At 45.8% G+C, this 23,428-nt stretch overlaps 2 protein-coding genes across 2 annotated transcripts; one reads left to right on the top strand and one right to left on the bottom strand.

The window, feature by feature from the left end:
• Positions 1–9,458: 9,458 nt before the first annotated feature.
• On the top strand, positions 9,459–10,323 carry LOC101755390. Its single transcript, XM_004962674.3, has one exon. It carries the CDS (start codon positions 9,624–9,626, stop codon positions 9,975–9,977), a length of 354 nt encoding a protein of 117 aa, XP_004962731.1. The 5' UTR covers positions 9,459–9,623; the 3' UTR covers positions 9,978–10,323.
• Positions 10,324–17,248: 6,925 nt separating this feature from the next.
• LOC101753099 (putative wall-associated receptor kinase-like 16) lies at positions 17,249–20,379 on the bottom strand. Its single transcript, XM_012844578.1, has 3 exons — positions 19,545–20,379; positions 18,660–18,764; positions 17,249–18,336 (listed from the first exon to the last, which is right to left on the bottom strand). Exons 1-3 carry the CDS (start codon positions 20,377–20,379, stop codon positions 17,249–17,251), a joined length of 2,028 nt encoding a protein of 675 aa, XP_012700032.1.
• Positions 20,380–23,428: the final 3,049 nt, after the last annotated feature.

Genomic DNA, 23,428 nt, shown 5'->3' with positions numbered 1-23,428 from the left:
GGAACCAACGGGAAAATTTAATTAGAAAATAAGAATTTCTTCTGAGAATGATGATTTTGTCTACTGACCAACGTTGTTGATGAAATTATCATACCTTAAGTTGTTTAATCAGTATTAATTCTATTTTGTCTACTGACCAACGTTGTTGATGAAATTATCATACCTTAAGTTGTTTAATCATTATTAATTCTATTTCTGCCCAATGGTGATTTAGAATTGATTTTGAGAAGTTTTATGTTTTAATTTGACCAACGTTGAATTAACTTAATTTTTTCTGCATATTTGTCTTCAGGCAATCCTATGAGCTTTATCTCGTCCATCGAGCCCCTCACAGGAGGGAACTACAGCTCATGGTGACAGAAGACCGAGATAGCGCTTGCGCTGTCCGACATTGATTTGGCACTGACTGCTCCCTGTCCCACAGAACCTCAGGACCCCTTGAGGGCCGAAAATGAAAGTCAGGATGATTTTGACAAAAGGGTGCGCGACCATCCACCAATAAGAATGTAGTACGATCTCGATCGTGCGAAGTGGGACTCGTCCAACAGAAAGTGTCTGATGGTGATCAAAAGCTCCATCACAGAAGCAATTAGGGGAGCAATCCCAGAATGTAAGACCGCCACTGAGTACCTGACAAAAGTGGAGAGTCAGTTTACTAGCTCTTCAAAAACATATGCAAGCACCCTCATAAGGAAGCTTGTTACTGCGAAGTACACTGGCGGCGGTGTAAGGGAACATATATTGCGAATGAGCAATATGTCTTCCAAGCTAAAGTCTATGGAGATGGAGCTTCCAGAAGCCTTCATAGTTCATCTGATCTTCACCTCACTACCAAAAGAATTTGAAGCTTTTGCTGTGAATTACAACTCGCAGCCAGAAAAGTGGGGTGTTGAAAAGATGATAGCTATGTGCGTCCAAGAAGAAGAGAGGCTTAAGGCCTCATCCGATGATACTATAAATTACCTGAGCCAAAATAAGAAGAGGAATTTTCAGAATTCTAAGCCACAAGGGAAACCTCAGTGGAACGCCTCTTCTTCCAAGGCACATGGAAAGGCTCCAATGCAAGATCACCATCAAAAATCAAACCATGAAGTGGTGGTGGACAAGGATACTTGCAAGTGGTGCAAGAAAAAGGGACACTATCAGAAGGATTGTCCAGAATTCCTGAAGCACCTGATGAAAAAAGGTGAGGATATTATTACATTTGTAGATGAATCTTTGTATTTAAGTTATGAAAAATCTACTTGGTGGATTGACTCAGGTGCAACTATTCATGTTGCAAATTCATTACAGGGATTCCATACGAGGAGGATCCTGCAAAGAGGAGAAAGAAGCATTAAAGTTGCAAATGGCGTCCAAGCTGAAGTCGAAGCCGTTGGAGAACTCCCATTAGAATTAGCAAATGGCTTTATACTTCACTTGGGAGATGTTCTTTTTGTACCCTCTTTGCGTAGAAACTTAATAAGTGTGTCGCGCTTAGACGATGATGGTTTTGCTTGTCATTTTGGTGATGGACAATGTAAAATCAAGTTTAATAATAAGATTGTTGGTCTTGCCTTCCGACAAGATGAGATTTATTTATTATCACTCTGTGAGAATGTGAATGCTGTAAGCGCTGAGAATGTGAATGCCTCCTCATCTATGAATGTAAAGAATAAGCGGAAAAGAATTGATGATGTATCATCGAAATTATGGCACTGTCGCTTAGGCCATATTTCGAGGGGGAGAATAGAACGATTAGTTAAGGAATCAATTCTTCCGCCCTTAGAATTTTCCGATTTAGAGCAATGCATTGATTGCATTAAGGGAAAATTCATTAAGAAAATTAAGAAAGATGCCAAGAGAAGCACAGGAGTTTTAGAAATAATTCACACAGATATCTGTGGTCCGTTTCCTGTGACATCTGTGGATGGTTATGATTCTTTCATAACATTCACAGATGATTACTCACGTTATGGTTATATTTATCCAATCAAAGAGCGTTCAGAAGCGTTGGATAAATTCAAGATATTTAAGGCTGAAGTAGAAAATCAGCATGACTTAAAGATTAAAATAGTCAGATCCGACCGTGGGGGGGAGTACTACGGTCGGCATACCCCATATGGCCAAGCTCCTGGACCTTTTGCAAGGTTTTTACAGGAAAATGGCATAGTTGCCCAGTATTCTACACCGGGCGAGCCTCAGCAAAATAGAGTAGCTGAAAGACGTAACCGTACCTTAATGGATATGGTGAGAAGCATGATAAGTTACTCCACTTTACCGGTTAGTTTGTGGATGGAGGCATTAAAAACCGCCATTCATATCCTTAATCGGGTCCCTAGTAAGTCGGTGTCTAAAACACCGTATGAGTTATGGACTGGACGAGAACCCTCACTAAATTATTTGCGTGTATGGGGTTGTCCGGCTGAGGCTAAAGTTTTTAATCCAAACATTGGGAAGTTAGATCCTAAGACAGTTAGTTGCCATTTCATTGGCTACCCTGAGAAGTCAAAAGGTTATCGTTTCTACTGTCCTGACAGATATACTAAGTTTGTAGAAACGAGACACGTTGTGTTTCTGGAGGATAAGATGATCAGGGGGAGCACGGTACCCCGAGAAATTAACCTTGAGGAAAAACGGGTGTATGTACCCACTCCGATGGTTCAAGAACCTTTTTTCCTGACACCGATTGCTGTTGCACCAACAATGCAAGACACTGTGGTAACAGCACCTGTTGTTAGTTCTCCTGTGGTACCTTCTGCTACTACACCGACAGTACAGGATACTATAGTGTTAGCACATGTTGTTAGTTCTTATACGGCAACGACATATGAACATGAGGAACCTGTCCTTCAGGATTCCACAGAACCAGTTGCCACACATGAGGAAGAGCTACAACATCCCCCCATGGAAAATGTGCCGATTGTTGAGGCCCCTAGAAGGTCTCAAAGAATTAGAAAACCAGCTATTCCTGATGACTATGAAGTCTATGTCAGTGAAGAAGTTCAAATGGAGGGAGATCCCACCTCATTTGAAGAAGCTATGAGAAGTGCTCACTCATTGAAGTGGCTTGAAGCCATGGAACATGAAATGAGGTCCATGAGTAATAACAAAGTCTGGGATCTAGAAGAAATTTCTAAAGGAGCCAAGACAGTAGGCTGCAAATGGGTCTACAAAACAAAATGTGACTCCAAAGGGAATGTTGAAAGATATAAAGCACGACTTGTTGCGAAAGGTTTCACACAGAGAGAAGGAATAGACTATAATGAGACCTTTTCTCCAGTCTCATGTAAGGATTCTTTTAGAATCATAATGGCTTTAGTGGCACACTACGATTTAGAGTTACATCAGATGGATGTAAAGACGGCTTTTCTCAATGGAGACCTAGAAGAAAACGTTTACATGGCACAACCCAAAGGTTTTGTTGTGGAAGGAAAAGAACATATGGGATGCCATCTGAAGAAATCCATTTATGGATTAAAACAAGCTTCCAGGCAGTGGTACTTGAAGTTCCATGAGACAATAAGAAAGTTTGGTTTCACTGAAAATCAGGAGGACAATTGCGTATATGCAAAGTTTAAGAGTGGGAAATTCATTTTCCTTATCCTGTATGTAGATGACATCCTACTTGCTAGTAGCGATGTTAGCCTACTGTTGGAGACAAAGAAGTTCTTGTCCTCAAATTTTGATATGAAAGATCTTGGTGAAGCCTCGTTCATTTTAGGAATCGAGATTCACCGAGATAGAAGAAAGGGGGTATTAGGATTATCGCAAAAGGTGTACTTAGAGAAAATTCTCAAGAAGTATAGTATGCATGCGAGTAGACCTACGCCTGCTCCCATAGTCAAGGGCGACAGATTTGGGAGTTTTCAAAGTCCCAGGAACTAGTATGAGATCGATCAAATGAAAGTGGTTCCATATGCTTCAGCTGTCGGAAGTTTGATGTATGCTCAAGTATGCACGCGCCCTGACTTAGCTTTTGTTACCGGGGTACTTGGAAAATACCAAGACAATCCAGGAATAGATCACTGGAAAATGGTAAAGAAGGCATTGCGTTATACGCAAGGCACAAAAGGCCTCATGTTAACGTATAGAAGAACTGATTCCCTTGAAATAGAAGGGTATTCAGATGCTGATTTTGCAGGAGATGTAGATGATAGAAAATCCACGTCAGGTTATGTATTCACTCTCACAGGTGGAGCTATATCGTGGAAAAGCTCCAAGCAAACTGTTACGGCATCCTCCACGATGTTTGCCGAGTTTGTAGCATGCTATGAGGCCACGGGGCAGGCAAACTGGTTAAAGAAGTTCGTACCCGGGTTAAGAGTGGTAGACAGCATTCAAAGACCACTTAAGATGTACGGTGACAATGAACCCACAATATTTTACGCTCACAACAATAAGTCAAGTGGTGCTGCCAAACACATTGACATTAAGTTTTATGTTGTGAAAGATCGAATCCAGGATCATGCCATAAGTTTAGAGCATATAAGAACAACAAAAATGCTCGCGGATCCGCTCACAAAAGGCTTACCGCCCAATGTGTTCAGAGAACACTTAGCCGGCATGGGTTTACGGGAAAGCCTATGATACCTGGATACTAAGGGCCTAGAAGAAGAATCTGTTTCAAAACAGAAAGGTTTATTGTAGCTGTCAAATCTGATAGTACATAACTGGCTATTATGACGAGACATGCTCTATATACTGATCTGTGATGAAATGGGTGCCAAGCTAAGTTCAATTTGAAGTATAAGTATGAAGTGAGATCAAGGGGGAGAATGTTAGGATTGATCTCTTTCCGGATTTAGTCCAACGGCCAAATCTGAGAAGGATCCCCCAATTAGCGCCCTGATCGGGGGCGTCCTAACCATATATGGTTGGTGGGCCCCCATCGTGCAGCGCCATATAAAGAGATGGCAGCCGGGGCACGCGAACCAACGTTCGTCGTGCCACCAAGCCATCGACACCCAAACCCTAGACCGATCTAGAGGGAGGCGCTGAGAGCGACGGGAAGCTCAGTGCCACCGCCGCCACTCTCCTCACCGACGGACTGCGCTTCACTACGCACCTCTCCTACCCCGACAACGCCCAATGGCGTCCTCGACGACCACTTCACTCAAGACCGACGGTCAGTGTCTCTCTCTCCAGGATGTCACCGTGTAGATGTAGTACATCATGTTGTTTATCTAAATCAAGTAGTAGACCCGCTAGATTAGCACCTAGAAGTTCCTGTTAATCCTATCAATGGTATCAATGGTATCTTAGCTAAAGAAGATAGCCGCCGACCATCGCATCGCCGGGAGACAAGGGATCCGGCGCCTCAAGCGCACCCGCGATTAGCTAGGAATGCAAACACTCCGATTCCAGTAGAGGTCCCATCTCTAGTCCACGAAAACAAGGCCCAATAACAGTTGCCATAGTATATAAGCAACAGCTAACCCTAACAGCTCATTCTTTCCTCACATCCTCTCCCATAACCCCGGCGCCACCCACCAACAGCAAGCTCGCACGGTCGCTGCCACCGCTCAAGCACTGCCGCTGAACTCCCACCCACTCAAGCTCACGACCTCGCCCGCTGAACTCCCTGCAGCATTGCCGCTCCAGCCTGAGCCTCAGGGCCGCACGCGTCGTGCTCCCTTGTGCAGCTGCACGCACTCATTATCCAGTGCTAGCAAATCCCGAACAAGAACAAAAAAAAAAGGCAAAGGAGACAGTAGAGTAGATGGAAGACGGACGTGGTCAAGATGCTAATTAGTTCCCAGTCGTGACCTCTTGAGAAATTTCTTTGATTCCTTCCATTTCTATATATATTTTCTTTAGATTTACGAGAGGATAATTGGTGATGTCTCTTGGAAATTGACATGATAACTGAGAAATTTTTGCTTGTTCTGTTTTCTTTGGATTTATGAGATGATAATTGGTGATGTCTTTTGGAAATTGACATGATAACTGAGAAATTGCTTGTTTTGTTGGTCTCCTTTGGAGATTATCCACTGCATGGTCCGTGGGGACCGGGATCCTGCGGAGCCGTGCAGGGGCGGGGATGGTAAGAAAATGTCCCCCGCGAGCATTGACGCATTGACGGGGACCAGGAATTCCTCTCCCTGTGGGGCGGGGATGGGAAGCTATTCCCCGATGGAACCCAGCCCAAACCGATCCGCATTTGACGGTCAAAATCGAAAGTTTGATGGATCGAATGGTTAACGGTTTACATGGACATCCTACCCGTGAGGTCTTTAGGGCTTGCCATATTCTTCTTCTGATGTGTTTACCATCAAATGCTTTGACACGCAATTTGCCTGGATCAGATGAAGCAATTGATTTTTGAACCAGCAGATGCAATCAATGCACATTGACCTAATAGCCAACAGGCTTCATTCTACTCCCTCCATCCATATGTTCGTCCTAGCTTCCGTCACTTTTTGCCAAAATACTAGTCGTCCTGAGTCCCGCAGGCCAATCATATTTTTCATTTCCCTAAAATACCCTCGCACATTCTCCATCTCGCAGTCTCCGCTCTTGCAGTAGTGTCTGCAACGGGTCGCTGGTTGGTTGGTTGTGAATTTTAAATTTGACACCTAGCGTCTGGAGCTGCGCGGCAAGTTGCAGAGCATTAGTAGTAGCCGCTAGGGGTAGAAGTGATAATTCCCTGGTTTCCTTAATATGTAACAAAATGTGCAGAACGAATACTAATACGGGATAGAGAGAGTACATCCGCTACCGATAATGTTGCCCAGCATACTGACAAGATGGGTTAAAGTTACGGGACAATTAGTAACCTTTTGGCAAGTCATTAGTAACTCGTCTCTGATAACGAGTGCGATGCCCGTTACTAAGTAGAGGGTTTTCACGTAGTGGTTTTTTTTCCCATCCGAATCACAAAGACATGCATAGCCACAACCCTGAGGCAGGAAGCACCACATCTCCAAATGATTCTAGCAAGCTCAAGTTTCCGAAAACAAAAACAGTAAACTATCAGATCAAATCGAAGCGGAGCTATGGCGCAGCAGAAATTAAACGGGAGGTCTAGGGTTTTCTGTACGTATATATACAAACAAGACAACAGGAGTACTACTGGAAGAGTGTGAGAGAGAAGACCGCTGCTTGCGCTTCGGTCGTCGGGGATCGGAGAGGGAGTCGTCGGACGGCCAAAGTCGGCCGGATCGGGGAGAGAGAGAGAGTCGCCGCTCGCCGGAGTCGACGGAGGCAAAGGCAACGTGCCGGGATGGCGAGAGAATCGAGCAGCGTGAGGAGATGTGTTCGGGGTCCACCAACACCAAGGATTCTTTGGGCCCCCGTGGTTTGGAACTTTGGTCCGTCTTGGCGTTGAAGAAGAGCCGGCCCACCATTAGAGATCGACGGAAACGGCTTGCTGACTTTCCTTCTTCCCTCTGATTATATGTGTTGTTGGCTGCGGCCGAGAGAGAACATCCGAAGAAGCAGGCGAAGAAATCTGGATGGCGACGTTAGCGAAGGTGCTCGCTGCTTCTCCGGCCGATCGGCCACCGCGTGCGGCAGCAAGGCGTTACCCCGGTCCTTCCACATCTAGGATCGTCGCCGGCCGGCATGGGTCGTCGTCTCATGCACACGGTTAGGGCTTGCTTTTTTCCCATACACGCACGGTTTTGTTTCACCGGGTAGGGTTTCGTTTCTCCGAACGTGGAGGGTCATACCATACCAGTAAAATCTTCTCCTTTTTAATTTATTTAGCCTCGTGAATTCCTGGTACTATACTACTCGTTTTGAAGAGGATCAGTCGGACATAGTTTTGCACTTGGGTCTGTTAATTCCTGGATGGAAACAACAGGATGCATTACTCTTATCATGGAAATTCTCTAGTCGTATTCATTCGATCATTTTGTTGCAGGGCCAGTGGCGAAATCCCGTGCTTTCGCCTCAAGGAGGTGGGACGATCATCAAGGCCCCTGGGAAGAAGATGGGACAGCAAGCGTGTTACGATCGAGCAGATTGCAATCAAACAGTTCATCATGCATTATACTTCTCCTTCCAATGAAAGTGACAAAACCCTCCGCTTCGCCTGCAGGTTTTGCAGCAAGAGGTCCCTGCATTATTGGCCGCAGGATGATCCTGTGCCTCTGCCCGACCACCCGGTGTTTGCTATGGCTCAAGCTGCTTTTGTTTCTTCGCTGGTGGCGTTGGCTTTCACCATCCCAACAATTTACCGTTCAGCCAGGGGCCTTTATAGGTGCTACTATCCTGACAAGTAGTAGTTGCCTATCCTGACAAATCGTGGTGCAACGGACTATATATTATCTGTCTATGTGGCTGGCACACTTGTATCTGGTAGTTCTGTAACCTGAAGCTGGGTATCCTAGTAGCTATGTGCCCGTTTTTATAGTTCATCAAGTGCCCTACATACTAACTGTTTCGTACCTGAAGTCTGTTCCATGGTTCATCTTGCGCCCCTGCTAGTTGGAGTTGCTACAGAATTAATATATTGATGTTCTGTTGCGATATGAGGTTCTAATCTATATGTATGGCATGTTATTGTTTATCTTGTGCCTAACAATGCCGCCGGACTGGCCGTCTATGTGATTATGTTTGATTTGGTTTATACATGTTCCTAGAAAAATGACCAAAATTAAGTTCAGCTAGAGCTTGGAACCGCGCTCGTCTTTGCAATAAAATTAACTATGCATTTCTAAGGGTCTATGGACTAAAATTAAAATTTATTCTTCACTAAAGTTTAGACGTATAAAATTTATTAGCTAAAATTAGTTTTATCTTGTTTGGAGCCGTACCTAATTTTTTGCCCATTTCTTGGTAAAAGTTCATTCTATCTTTAGGGTGCGTAGGAAAAAAAATAGTAAGATTTTAGTAGGAGGGTATTTTTGTCTTTTGCCATTCATTCTAAAATTAGTACCCATTAGCTTGGTTTGGAGGTCTAATATAAAGTTTAATCAAGAGGTTGGTTAATTTTTAGCCCACTTTTAGTCCCATTGTTTGAATCGTTAGAGGCTAATTTTTAGACGACCTAAGTTTAATCCCTAGATCTAAACAGGGCTAAAAAAAGATCATGCTATAGCTTAGCTGCTTAAGGGCATACTATTATATGGACGCAGTTTGTCATAACATTTTGAATGATCTAGAAAATTCAAGTCTATATATCTATTACTCTCTCTCCATTTCAAATAGTAGGTGTTTTGTTTTTCTATTCATAATTTTTCGGTACATCTAGATATACGGAAAAGAAAAATAAAACTACAATTTGGAACGAAACGAGTGGACTCTTTCACATTACGGTAGAAACGGTAAAGCCTCCCTAAAAATTGCTTGATCTATCTATAAATCTTGTTAATTAAACAAACCAAAGGGCATTAAGGTCATTTTTCTTCCCCTACCCCACACGTCACACTCACGAGGAAAGCCCCAACCAAACCAGGGAATTCAACGGGGCAGTAGCCAGCCTCGATCCTCTCTTCCCGCCTTAGCTCACCTACTACTCGAAGCTCCTCCACGTACTCCACCACGAATCCAAGAAACCTCCCCACCATCCACGAGAGCACGACGCGCGCACCCACTTCACCTCCTCTCTCCCGCACAACGATATAACCACCGCCGCCGCGCGCGACCGAGCAGGCGCAGCTAGCTCTCGCCGGCGGCCAGGAGGAAAGACGATCGAGATGCATCCGCTGGTGGAGGCGCTGGTGGGGGAGCGACACCAGTGGGCGCCGGCGGTGCGGCACGCGGCGGCGTGGGCGGGGGCGCTGGCGCTCGCGGTGTCCGTGGCGTCGTTCGCGCCGGAGGCCGCCTTCGTGTGGGCGCTGGCGGGGGGCGGCGCCAGGCCGGCGTGCGCGGCCGGGACGGTGCCTGTGCCGCTCGACGGTGGCGGGGACCACGTCTGCGTGCCTGCGCGGATGGCGGGGCGGTCCGGGATCGACCTGATCGTGCCGCCGGCGTTCGCCGGGCTCGCCGTCGGCGCGTCCGCGTGCTTCGTCAGGGCGCTCGCCATCGGCCGCCGCCACGACGATTACTAGCGGCGTCCTTGGAGTTGGAGGCCTGGAGAACGAGGGAATCGCTGCTCGGATGCTGGGTTTTCATTCAGTTGTTCTTGCTCTCAAACACGTACGCTTCTCCACAGAGAAGCGTAGTCTAAAACCGATGCGTACATTGTACATTTGTACTGCTTCTTCTACTATAATGAAAGGGCAGAGCACCTGTTGTACATGTTAAAAAAAAAACCGATGCGTTTTCTTTGTGTTTTTTTGCGAGGTTTTTCTCCGTGATTTGTACATAACACAACACTATGCCGGTTAATTGAAACTCTACTGTAATCACAAGATATAGCGTTGCAAACAGTGGAAATATGTATGTAGATTCCCATATAGTCATATATATACGATACGATTATCACTGATCAAAACAAGTTTTGTGTGCCACTGCATTTGTCAAACCTGTATTCCCAACTGCAAACCAACAAGCAGCTCATCGGACACATCGGTCATCTCACACCAAGTGCAAGTTTGGCCACCTACTAAACTAGGAGTATTAGCACAACAGGTAACACCAGGCTTAACATTACCGGTAAGAGAAAATCACATGAGGTTACCGATAAATGAGTTTTTTCGGTTTTATCGGAAATCTATTGGTCTATCGGATATTGGTTTTGGACCAAAATTTAAATAAAAATTTGTCTCAATTTATCCAAAAGATACACATTCCAAACCATTTAATATCACAAAACTACACATAATAGTATTGAAATAAGATAACATCACACGTTGGGTCGACCAGTCAACTGCGTGCGAATTCAATTGAAAATTAAAATTTCGGGTGATAAAAAATTTTTACCCTAGGAGATGGATCCATAGAATAAGTTTGTGTACACCACCTGTCAAGCCTGACGAGTGATCCACGAAGCTGCATCTCTACCCGCACCTTGCCGTTAAACGAGATTATTGGATTTATCGATATTTTATCGGTGATAAATTATTCCCTGATCTCAGTATATCGAGAGGGAAATCGAGGGCAAGGAGACCCAAAGAAGACGGCGATGGCGGCTGCGTTGGCGAAGGTGCTCCGTGGGGGCTGTTCCGGCACCTCCTCCCAGGCACTGACTCCGTCGATCTACGGCCGCACAGCTCCTTCCGGGATCGTCTCCGGCCGCGAACGCTGCGGGCATGGCTCGCGCCGCTCGCCTGATACACACGGTTCGTGTTCTTCCCCTGCCCCCACGATTACAATTTACATACTGCCTGGTCACGCATTGTTCTGTTTTCTGATTCCTCGATCTTAATCTGAGTGAGCTGTAGTTAGGGTTAGAGGAAGGATTTGCTCGTGAGAGTGGTAATCTAAGGGTCTGTTTAGCAGTGTTGTGGCTGCGGCTGAAACAGCTGCTGCTATGGCTGCTCTGTTGAAGCAGCTTCTCTGCTGAAGCTGAAGCCGTTCTGGAAAGTGTTTGGCAAAACGGCTTCTATTGTGTTTTTAAGAATAGCTGTGATAAATCAAATGTGATAGATGCCCATAACTATATGGATTGTTTGAATAGATGAATGGAATGCTTAACATTTATTTATAAATTTGAGTTCATTAGAAATTTAAAAAAAAATAAAAGAATTATTGTTTAAGCAATAATAAAAATATTATTTTCCTCTTTAATTTTTTTTCCTTAATCCGGTCTACATCCTTCCATTTCTTTTTTTTTCTCTTTCTTTTTTCAGTTTCTCCACTCAACTGCAATCCATCCTCATCCGTTTGGTACTTTGGGTTCATTACAAATTATGAATATAAACTAAAGGGATTCGTGCGCCTATAGTTACAAAAGGAGGCATAATCCTTACATGGCATGCAACCATAAGCTAATAATTATAAAAATAGCCGTGATCATTACATAGCATGTAACCATATAAGCTAACTGACATGCTCAAGATGATCTAGAAAAGATGATTGCTCTAGCAAGATCATCTCAGAATTTATCCATGGTCCAATCATCTGTTTCCATATTAGATGTATCTCCAGCATCTTGAGAGATATAGTGCTTCCTATATCTTGAAGGTATAGTGAGCATATAATCGGGTTCCGATCGCATTTGCGGAAATCCTTATCTTGTGCGTGGTTTTTACGAATGAAGTTATGGAGACACATGGTTGCGGCAACTATCATCATTTACTTCTCCATTGGGTAACTCAGCATCTTAAGAACGATTCTCCACTTCATTTTCCACACACCAAAAGAGCGCTCTACCACATTGCGAATACTTAATGCAAATGGTTAAAATATTCTTGCTCACCATTTGGAGCTGGACCTCTTCTCCAATCTGGCACATGATACCTTTCACCCTTGAATGATGCCAAGTATCCAGGTCTATTTGGGTACCCGACATCAACCATAATCATTGTCTGCTTCATCTTCATCATCAATAGGAATTGGAGAACTTTCACGAGACAAGTTTGCTGGGGAAGGTGCTATACCACTAGAAGTGGAACAATGTTCATCACCAGTATTCCTGAGGTTTTCAAACATAATTCTTAGTTGTTCTTCATTTTGTAGTCCTTTCAGCTTGAATCTGGTAGAGCCCTTTATATCATGAAATGCAATAGTTAGATAATAATATTTTTACATATTGTAAAACGAAAAATTTGAAACAACTGCAGCTTGTAAAATTCTACTTACTTTTGTTGTTTTCTTCCACCAAGCCTATGATATTACAATATTCTTCCCAGATTCATCCCATCCAATCCTAGTCTCCTTATTTTCCAACTGCTTCCAAATAGCATAATCTTGCTTCGACTTATCCCATTTATTTTTGAATTGCTTTCTAGTATACTCAATCCCAGTCCTCTCTTTAAACCTTGCTATCACATTCTTGTACCCGGTCTTACTCAAATGAGTACTTGATCTATTTCCTTTTAAAACTTCATCAGCAAAAATCTCACAAACTATCTATTGTTCTCATCACACCAATTAGCCAAGCTATTGCCAACAAAATCAGTTTGATAAGGGGAAAGCAGCAAGTAAAATCTATTGCACATTCATCGAAAAGATGGTTCATGGCAGGCTGCCCACTAACTACAAACTACATTCATCTACCAGCATGCTAGAAAGCAACATATATATAACTTGCCAACTCCCCGGATTACAAAACATATCATTGTCCTGTACTAGCAAGGAAATCAAATACACTCTGGTACACTCTGGTAAAGCTGTCTGCTTCAGGAAACTCATGCTAAGTTCATCAGGGACTAGAGAATGACATAACCAGGAAGACTTGTGTTCCAAAAGAAAGGAAGTGGCTAAATGGGAATGCTAAGGAAATTCTGCCTGCTAACAATCAATAACCATATTTGGATATTACAAGAGCAGCACACATCAAGTAGAGTGCAATCACATAGTGCCGAGTTAACACAAACGCTACCATACTTGGATATTAGGAATACAAGATCAGCACACACCATGACATCAATAGAATGCAATCACATAGTACTGGAAGTAAGTTAATACAAACAGTACTCAATGTGTGATGGTTGCTATACGCCTGTACTGCAGACTCAAATTGGTGCCCAGAGAAAAGTGAGTGCACTTGTGCAGATTTCTTAAACAATACTTTATCTGCTCTAGTCCGCTTCAAATTAAAGGTTTACACAAAAATTGTATCAACTCTAGATTGAAAGTTCCCAGCGAAGACTCCGTCGATTCCAAACTGACTACTACAAGCAGAACTTAAACCAACAATCAACACCAAAAGAACTTTCATAAGACAGTTGTAGAAAAGAACAAATTAACCATAAGAGCATATGTGCCAATATAGAACTGCACGCACAACTACAAGCTAACCTTATTCACAATAGTTCGGATGTACTACGACATGTTCAGACTTTACTCGCTTGCAGAGACACAAATTATCAAGGATCTGAGGTCTATTTTATCAATGCATTCAATAGTATGTAGCTCACAATATAAAAGAGATATTGATAAATCAATAATGTGTCCCTGGGTCAGCAAGCACACCATTTGTAAGCAATGGCAATGACATGCCAGTAAATCACTTTCCTTGGATCCATATCAAGCTCAAACAAGGAAATCACTTTCCTTGGATCATATGTTCTTACCTTGGATGAGGTCGACGTTCACAGATGCAGGAGCAGTAGCTATCCTAGCCGCCGATGGTGGCCTAGGTGCGCGGGTACCTCGCCGGTGATTTGAGGAGCCCCGAACCGGCAGCCGCTCGTCACCCCGTTCATTGCCTCCAACTCCTGTGAAGCTGTCTCCTGTGAAGCGACTTGACGATCGGCACGAAGCCAATCCGGCCCTAGAGCCACCGCCGCTGCTCCGGCCCACCACTTTGGCCATCCTCCGGGCATGCCTGTGCTTGCGGCCATGGCGGAGCTGAGCCATACGCCGGAGGCCTGTGAAGCTGATGTGCCCGCGCCGGGGATGCCGGGCCACGTGCCGGCGGCCAGGCCCGCCGCGGCTGGGATGCTAGGTTGCTGCGCCGGCGGGTGGCGCGCAACGGTTGCTTCGGCTCCAGGCGCACCGGGGAGTCCGGTCCATGCGCTCGCCACCATGCCTGGAGGCACTCCCGCGGCAGCCAGGAGGGCGCCTAGGGGACCCGTCGGCGGGCCTCCCAACCACAGGAACGGGGTGCCGCCAGCCCCTCCGCCGGACATGAACGGCGCGCCGCTGGCCCCTCCGCTGGCCGCATCCTGGAGCCCACCACCGGATCTGCCCCTTCCAGCTGCCGGAGCCGATCCCCCTCATCCATTCCGCCGCCACCGCCTGTCGTTGTCAAGATTAGCAGATCAAGACTACGGCTAGTAAATTTCTTTTATGCGCGTAAGGCTTCGGATGGTGGCGTGAGAGGACACGGGATTAGACTGGTTCGGGCAAGGAAAGCCCTACGTCCAGTATGAGGAGCTGCTCGTGTTACTCACACAAGGTCTGTAGTAGGGGGTACAAACGGGCAAGAGAGGGAGCCGGTCCCAAGTCTCTTGGATGTGCACTGATGCTCTAGAGGTGAGTGTGTGGGTTCTGTTGGCTTGAGAGTCCTCCTGGTGTAGGGGCCCCTGGTTCTCCTTTTATAGCGCAAGGAGGGCTCAGGGTTACAGGTGAACCGGGACTAGGGAGACGTAAAAGAGATAAGCTAAGTAAAGTAAAGTACAAGGAGAAGGACCAAGTCCCCGGGTCACTGCCTCCTGCTCCGACCTTCGACTCCTATCAGCGCGACCACTGGAGGAGGGTGGCTGTCTTCGGATCCTGTCGACGATCTTCCCGGCGACCGCTGCCACCAAGCATGATGATGGTGTCCGGTCGTGGCAACTATGCATGTTGGGGGAGACGGCTGACCCCTGTTGTCCTGCTTACATCCTGTGGAACACGGACGTCGCGTCCCTGTCGCCGGATACGCTGGGCACGAGAACGGGCGGCGCTCCCTCCTGTGCTGGGCGGCGCATGCCATGAGTGTCCTATGGCGAACCAGGGGGAGCTGTGGCCACTGTAGCCTGTGCGGTCGTGGCTACAGTGTTCCGCCCGAGTACTTGTGGTGGGTCACGTCGAGGGGCGCGGACGCCTTTCTGCACGCCAGAGCCGCGACGCATTTATGGCGAGATCGGTGAGGGACCCACGAGATCCGCGCCCCCGTCTGCCGGTCTGCGCTCGAGGCGGATCCTTGTCCTGTGGGCCCGAATGAGTCCGACCCCCTACGCCCGGGGTCGGATGGGGCGGAGCCTTGCGGCGAGGGGTCGGGCGCACCCGACCCTGGGACCGTGGGTCGAGCGAGGCGGAGTTTTGCCATCGAAGGGTCAGGAGTGTCCGACCCCAGGGCCCGGGATCGGGTGAGACGGAGCAGGATGTTCCCTGCCTATACTGGGCCGGTGGCAATTGTCATTACCGCAGGTGGGACTGGACCTTCATGATTGTCGTTTTAAGGGGCATTAGGAGGTCGGTAATATTTCCCCCCAACACCGCCGCCACCAGAGCGTGAGATCCTGAGACCGAACGAGAGAGAAGAGGAGCGGTTCAGGAAGGAGTGGTGGCAATTTGGCTGTTATTTCTGCGAAGTTCAGGGGTAGTTTGGTAACATGGGGGGCGCGGATGGAGGGGAAGCCGCGGGGAGCTAGTTTTTCCGACTTCTCCTCCCCAGTACAAATTGGAAAACGGCTTCACGAGTGCTTCGTGAGAGAAGCCGTTTTTTGGAAGGGCATTTGGTACGGCTTCTTCAGAAGCCACCCGAGAAGCCGTCCAATAAGCTCTACCAAAGAGGCCCTAAGGCTTGTTTGGCTGATTGGGGGCTAATCCTAGGCTCCTAGTCAATCCGGCGTGGATGTAGGTTTACATGCCACGCTAAGCATTCAATTCTCTGAAGATAATGCCTGCCATGCAATTTGGGGTGAAGGGAACACTTTTGCCAGATCATCTAAGCTGACAAACTATTCTGTTAAAAAATAACAAGAACATTAGCTGTCGTGTGTATGTGATAGATAAACCATGTTTTTTTTAACCCTGTTTTCTTTTTGCGATTATGTTTTTTGTTTTTCTTTTTTTCGAACTTTATCCTGAGTAAGAGATAATTTGGATTAGCTGTTTGGCTGATGATTCTCACTGGGTGGACTAATAATCGATCTGGCATGGATCTTTACGTACCTGGACTATCGTTTCTCTGCCTTGAACTGTTTCCTTGAATGCCTTGCAGGGCCAATGGCGCAACTCGATCCTTGGTACAGCAGAGGGCTTTACCCTTCAGGAGGCGTGGAGTTCTCTCACAAGAACAGAAGCTCGTGAACATGGAACAGTAAGTCCTGCATGCAACCGATCGAATAACTTGTTTTATGTGTGCTGAAAGTTTGATTTGAATCCTATCCTTTTTCACGCCAGATTTAATACTAGCTTCTGTCGGTACTACCAGTTGAGATGTATACTTATTATATGAAGATATGCCTCTTGTCCTGCTTTTGTGTAGGTTCGGCAGCAAGAGGTACGGTCGTTCAGAAATCCGTTTAGCCCTGGACCCCTTGATGGCTTGCCGTGGCCTGTTCTGGGCGTTGCAGGTGCCATATCCATGGCTTATTCGATTTCATACAAGACGAATTATCACGGATCAATATGTGTCATTGGTCATATAGGAACTCATAGCCAACATGTTGTGTTTGTCAAACCTTTATTCCTAACAGAAAGTAGTAACATGCTAACATGCAGCTCATTGGTCATTCTCACTGTGAGTGCGAGTTTGGCAACCTACTAAACTACAATTAGTCGTACAAGGTAGCACGGTATATATACCTCCAACACCACACCTACACTATTTCATTATGCTTCAGTTATCACTTACAAGAATAGTGATGTCGTCACCTACCAAGCACAGCTTCCTAATCCTGTCAAGCTCTTCCGCAACCTCGAGCATGGAGGGCCTCTTCTCGCCGGACATCTCCAGGCACCGCTTCGCCAGTGTCGCTACCATCTCGATCACATCACCCCTGACTTCATCCTTGATCCATGTGTCCAGGAGCCCGTCAAGCTTGCCGTCCCTCATGGAGGACAGGAAATGTGCGGCAAGGCTCCGCTCCTCCGCTGGCGCGGCCATGGTTAGCGCCTTCCTTCGTGTGAGTAGCTCGAGGAGCACGACGCCGAAGCTGTACACATCGCTCTTGTCAGTCAGCCTACATGTTTGCATGTACTCCGGATCAAGGTACCCACGGGTGCCTTGAACCAAGGTCACGAGATGTGAATTGTCGGTAGCCGCCAGCACTGATCCACCGAAGTCCGACACCTTCACCGTGTAGTTGTCATCTAGAAGAATGTTGGGGGACTTCACATCGCCATGGATGATCGGTGGCGATGCCATGGAGTGCAGGTAGGCCAGTCCCTCGGCGGCCTCGTGCGCGATCTTCAACCGCACCGGGAATGATGGTGGCGTGCCATCGCCATCGCGGTGGATGAGCTCGTACAGGGTGCCATTGGGAATGAACTGGTAGACAAGCATGGGCACCTCCACCTCGAGGCAGCACCCGTAGAGCTTGACGATGTTCCGGTGGTTCACCTGTGAAAGGATGAGCATCTCCTTGCTGAACTCTCGCCGCTGCCGCTCATCATCGGCGACCCTGCACCGCTTGATCGCCACAACCCTCCCGTCCTTGAGGTTGCCCCGGTACACGGTGCCATTTCCGCCCCTGCCAAGCACGTAGCGCTCATCGAACTTGTTGGTTGCGTCCTCTAGCTCCTCCTTGGTGAACAGCGTGAAGGAGTGTCCCTGCCCCTGTCGTGATTTCATCTCCTCGAAGAGGAGGTAGCCGCCGTGCTGCTTGAAGTGCAGCCTCTTGATGGCGGCGAGCCGCTTCTTCGCCCGAATCGTGTATGCGAAAGACATGCCAGTAGTTCCGAGCAGGACCACGGCAATACTGATACCTGCAGATAGGATTAATCAGCAGATGTTGCATGTTATAAGGTTTTGCAAGTATTTTTTTCATGAAGAAAGGTCGACAATTTATTAGCTTCAAAAAATAAACATATATTCTTCACGAATCTCAAAGCAAGTTAGTAAAAGCCAGTAAAGGAAATGATGTAGCCTCATCTCATTTGTTTTCATTTCAATGGAAAAAAAGTGTAAGTATGAACTTTGCCCTCCATTAATTTGTATGTCCAGAAAAAACCTACTACATCCTCTGTATTAATTGCTGTCTAGCTAGAAGAGACTACGGAAAGGCATTGAGGGCACTGATACATCATACCTATTACCAGTGGCCATTTGAGTTCGTAGCATTTGAAGCTTCCATTGGTGTTGCGACAGATACTATAGTCAGGGCACTGTGGGTTCGCCTCACACTCGTTGATATCTGCAGAAACAAATTTAAACAAAATAATCAGTTTCGTGCCTTATAAAAAAAATCATAAAAGTTTCCCATATGCATGTTGTAGGAACACTGTCAAATATTTTTATTTAGATAACCATAACTACAACCAATAAAAGGCTAGTTTATGTTTATGGAAAAGCATTACAAGTTATCCTGAATTTTATTTCAAAATGTACCATTTCTACATGACCAAGATTTTTAACCAACAGTTCAAGTTCAACAGCCCAATAGACCGAGAAGAATCTTGTAGCAGGCTAGACAAAATTATTTTATAAATATGGACCTATTAATAGTGTGTGGCGAAAAATCCCACAATTCAAGTTCAAATATTTCAGTTGCATTGAACTTAAGGTGAATTGAATCTTGTGCAACACGTACGGAGAGGGTTTAGGAGAGCAGAAGTAGAGGTGTTGACATGCGCTCTACTATTTAGATGTCGAATGGTTTTAGATAATAGATTTAAACTTAAAGTTGTAAGCCATCTTCAGGCTAAGGGCACCCAAACCCTAAATCATGTGGTCTATCTAATAGCCTAAATATTCTTTCTTTATTTTTACTGATGAAATAATGTTTTTCCCACTTTTTACCCAGTTAATCGTATCTAATCTTATAAGTTTCCTTACTATTTTGTAATTTATTATAAAAAGTATTAATATTTCCACAAAGAATAGGAGCAAATACTAGTTTTGGGCATCGGGTTTAGAAATTAAAAAATGTATTGTTGATGCTGACAGTAATTAATTAAGGTGTAAGAAAATCGACCTTTGCACCCATCAGGAAGGTAAGGGTTTCCTTGATACCCTTTAGAGCAGGTGCAGAGATACCCTGTCCCTGTGCCGTACTTGGAGTCAACACACTCGCTGTTGACACTGACGCAGGCGTGCGCCGTCCGCTTGTTCCTCCGCAGGTCCTGGCACGTCTGGTTGCCCACCGCCCAGTTCAGCACCATCGGCAGCTTTGTGCTGGCGGCACCCATGAGCTTGCCTGTGGTGACGTAGGTCCTCTTGAACTTGAACGCCTTCTGGTCGACCAGCATGGCGTAGCCACACGGCGGGCTGAAGCTGGCGACGACGCTGGAGGTATTGAAGTCGCTGAAGTCCACGTCGAAGGATCTGATGCTGCCCCTCGGGACAGGAACCTGGCAGCAGCCGCCCTTGCTGGTGCAGGAGCCTCCGGCCAGGGACCGGGCGCCTTTCCGGCACCCGCCGGTTATGCACCCCATCACGTACGGATTGTCATCGTCACCGCCGTCATCCATCACTATGAACGCGAGCGTGCTGCACCCAATGACGGTGAACATGTTGTCGGTGGAGACGCGGAACGCTGTCGAGTTGTATGTCGTCACGTTCTTCACGCCCATGGAACTGGAGGCGGCGTCGTAGCACCACGAGTTCACTTGGCTGACGACGCGCACCTGCCCACGTGGCACGTCGATGCTGAGCAGCTCGTGCCGGCCTTCGATGGTGGCTCTGCCTTTGCTGTTGCAGGTGACCTCGAAGGCCCGGTTGCCGTCCTCGGTCTCGAGGTAGCAGCCGCGGCCGATACCGAAAGGGTATTGGATCTTCAACCCGCCACACTTCTTCTGGCATGTCGCCATGGCTGGTGAGACGAGTGCGACTACGAGCAGTGGAAGCAGTAGCATCCGCATCTTCGTTCAGCTGCTTGATTGCTTTCAAGTCTGTGGCTATGACTTGTGCTGGTGGCAGCTGTTCTATGATCCGTACTGACATATATAGATAGATGGCGGGAAAGATGTTGTGTAGGAAATGCGACAGCTTCTAAGTTGTTTCTTTCAACGTGAATTTGGCTCCAGGCCGCACCAACACGCGGCTAAGGGAATGAAGTGTTCGTAACAATAAAAATCAAATAGCCATGTGCCAAATGAGGCGGTAGTTGGTACGCGTTGGAGGGGGAACTAGTTTCAAACTCATGATCGCATCCACTGGAAGCTTCAAGCAAGCTTTGGAGTTCCCAAAGCGACAGCTTTATCCACTTAAAGCTAGACTGGGCAGCAAGCAATGAGGCACGGTGGAGGAGGTATATTTTGTGTGTTGGTATAAAATATGTACTATGCATTCCTGTTATGTTGGAGGCACACTACAATCATGACAGAGATAGGTGTATGTAAGAAGCACTTAATTATACATGCAGCAGATTATAAAAAGACCAACGAGTGTCAAGTGTTGATAATACACCATTTGTTTATCTCGATCAGTGGGCATAAAGTGGAGCTCATATATGCTGTGAAACCGAAGGTGGGGCAAAGCGTGGATGAACGCGTGTTAGGTGGCTGGAATACGCGAGATTCTTGGAAAAGGGCTATATTACTAGACGGCTTAGGTGGAGACGGAAGACGAACGATACAAACAGATAAGGTTCCTGCTCCTATATATACACGATAGGTTGATTGATCATTGGACCTGCAGATTCAGCGCGGCCAGTGCTTGATCAACGCCAAGTCGTCGCTATGCATTCACGCTTTTTGCATCTGAAACTTACGTCCATAAAGATGTTTGGATTACTTTAGTCTACACAAAACGGATGAAATATTAAACTTGAACTGGTTAAGCTGTGTCTTCCAGTGGGCTTTTTATCAAAGAAAATTTGAACTTAGTTGAAGAGAGCTAAGGAGAGACATGAGAAACAAAACTAGAGGTAGGTTAGTGTACAGGGGGAATAATCTTTGCTTCCTTTTTTGTGCTGGGGTGCCCTGAGGCCCTTCTGTAAACGTTCACTAATCCTGCTCGATAAGGCTTTAATAAAGCTGGGTGTGATTGCCTTTGGTCTAAAAACCGGTTAAGCTCTTGCATTTTGAAAGACAAACATTTGTGATAAGTGATTTATACAGGTGAGATGCAGCTATGATGCTCACTGGAAGTGATGAAGGATAGATGGCTATGTTTTATGTCGACCGGCAATGCATAGTGAAGGAATATAATAAGGCTCGGAGACGATAGACCAAGGAGTCTGGGCGGGATCACGGGTGATCTACATCGTGCATGAAGGGCTAAAACTGCGCTGTGATAAAAATGGTGTCAATCTAGTCAAGTAGTAGTAGGTACACAACGGAAAGTTAGTTGGAGTAGACCGCGCACATTCACGGGACTACGGGAGTGGAAAAAGACATGAAGTCTAGCTTTGTGCAATTTGGTGGAGGTCACGCAAACATATGGACACCCCGGGTTCGTTTGATACACTGTCAAAAAGGGTTGGACGTGTGCTTTTACTCTTGGGGTATTTGGCTTTTGCGTGCTTTACGTATGCACATTTTTGGTCTTGATCCAGGCACATGGTATGTATGTGGGGTGATTAGTTGGGGCTGTCATCTTTTGGGATGGATCACTCTCATTTGTATGGTTGAGTGTTTTAGTTAACGTCAGAGAGGGAGAGGAAAGGGGAAGAAATTAAACCAAGGTCCTGATAAAGAAAGGTATATCTAGTAGTGAGAAGCTCTTAACTATGTAGCATGTTATAAAAGATAAAAAGCAAAAGTTCATGCCATCCCATATTTTCCCTATACTTGAGGGATGTAGGGAAAAGAGAAAGAGTAAAAGATAAAAGGTGATTTGGTCGATTCAATCGGCTTACAATCCTCAAGTATATATAGTGTGGCATATGCACTACTCCACAAAGCTCCATCACTGTCGGCTTCAAACCACCCTTCACCGCCAGTTTTGGATCCGTTATATGGAATTCAGCAGTGATGGGGTACCCCATCACATGACTCCATCATCACCGTCGGTTTATGCCACAGGCTGGCGGTGATGAGCCCATTTCACCGCCAGTTTGATCCTGCTGTGATGAGCTTTTCTAGAGAAAAAAATTCATAAATTTAATTAAATTCACCCAATTGACAACAATATATATATATATATATATATATATAATATCGCAAAAATCAAGAGAATACAGGAATCCATACCCAAGTCTACAATGAAACGTATTATTACAAGTCCACATAAAACATATCATTACAAGTCCATACATCAGTTCACAAACCACAAGTCCACAGATCCAATCAGTTCACAAACAACAAGATACTTAATCACTCCTAATCAAGCAGTACTCCCCTCTTGATTGACAACTTGATTGAGAATGAACCCGGCTAGTTGTTCTTGAAGTGCTATTATCTGGCCTATGAGGAGAGTGGAAGTGGACATCCCTTGTTTTTGCTAAACAAATCAAAGTGCAAGTCATGAATGGTAATTATGGGGGCTTTCAAACATACATGCTCGGATACCACCACACTGAAGTCATCCCCGCTGAAACAATGCATCTAATACATAACATAAAACCCGCAATGATCATTACCGTCAGGCTGCCTTAGGATCCATTGTTTTTCATTAACAGTGAAGTCTCCCCAAAAAGATCTATGAATCTTGCTTTTCTTACGATATTTAGCGAAGATCCTATTTGACATTATGAACACTGAATACAATTAGATGGAAGAAAATCTAATAAACAAAATCCAACACATAAATAAAAGAGTGATTTGCTTTATTTACTTGTTGAAAAGGTCAATGAGTGGTTGGACATATTTTTGTCCCTCCTTTTTGAGTCATAAATGTTGATGTTACTCTCCTCAAGGCATATATCAACAAAGACATGATGGTTGCTGTATATATTTCACGCAATCGAATGAATTA

The sequence above is a fragment of the Setaria italica genome, chromosome III (assembly GCF_000263155.2).
Source record: "Setaria italica strain Yugu1 chromosome III, Setaria_italica_v2.0, whole genome shotgun sequence".
Taxonomy (NCBI): domain Eukaryota; kingdom Viridiplantae; phylum Streptophyta; class Magnoliopsida; order Poales; family Poaceae; genus Setaria; species Setaria italica.
This window is presented reverse-complemented; position numbering and strand designations above follow the sequence as displayed.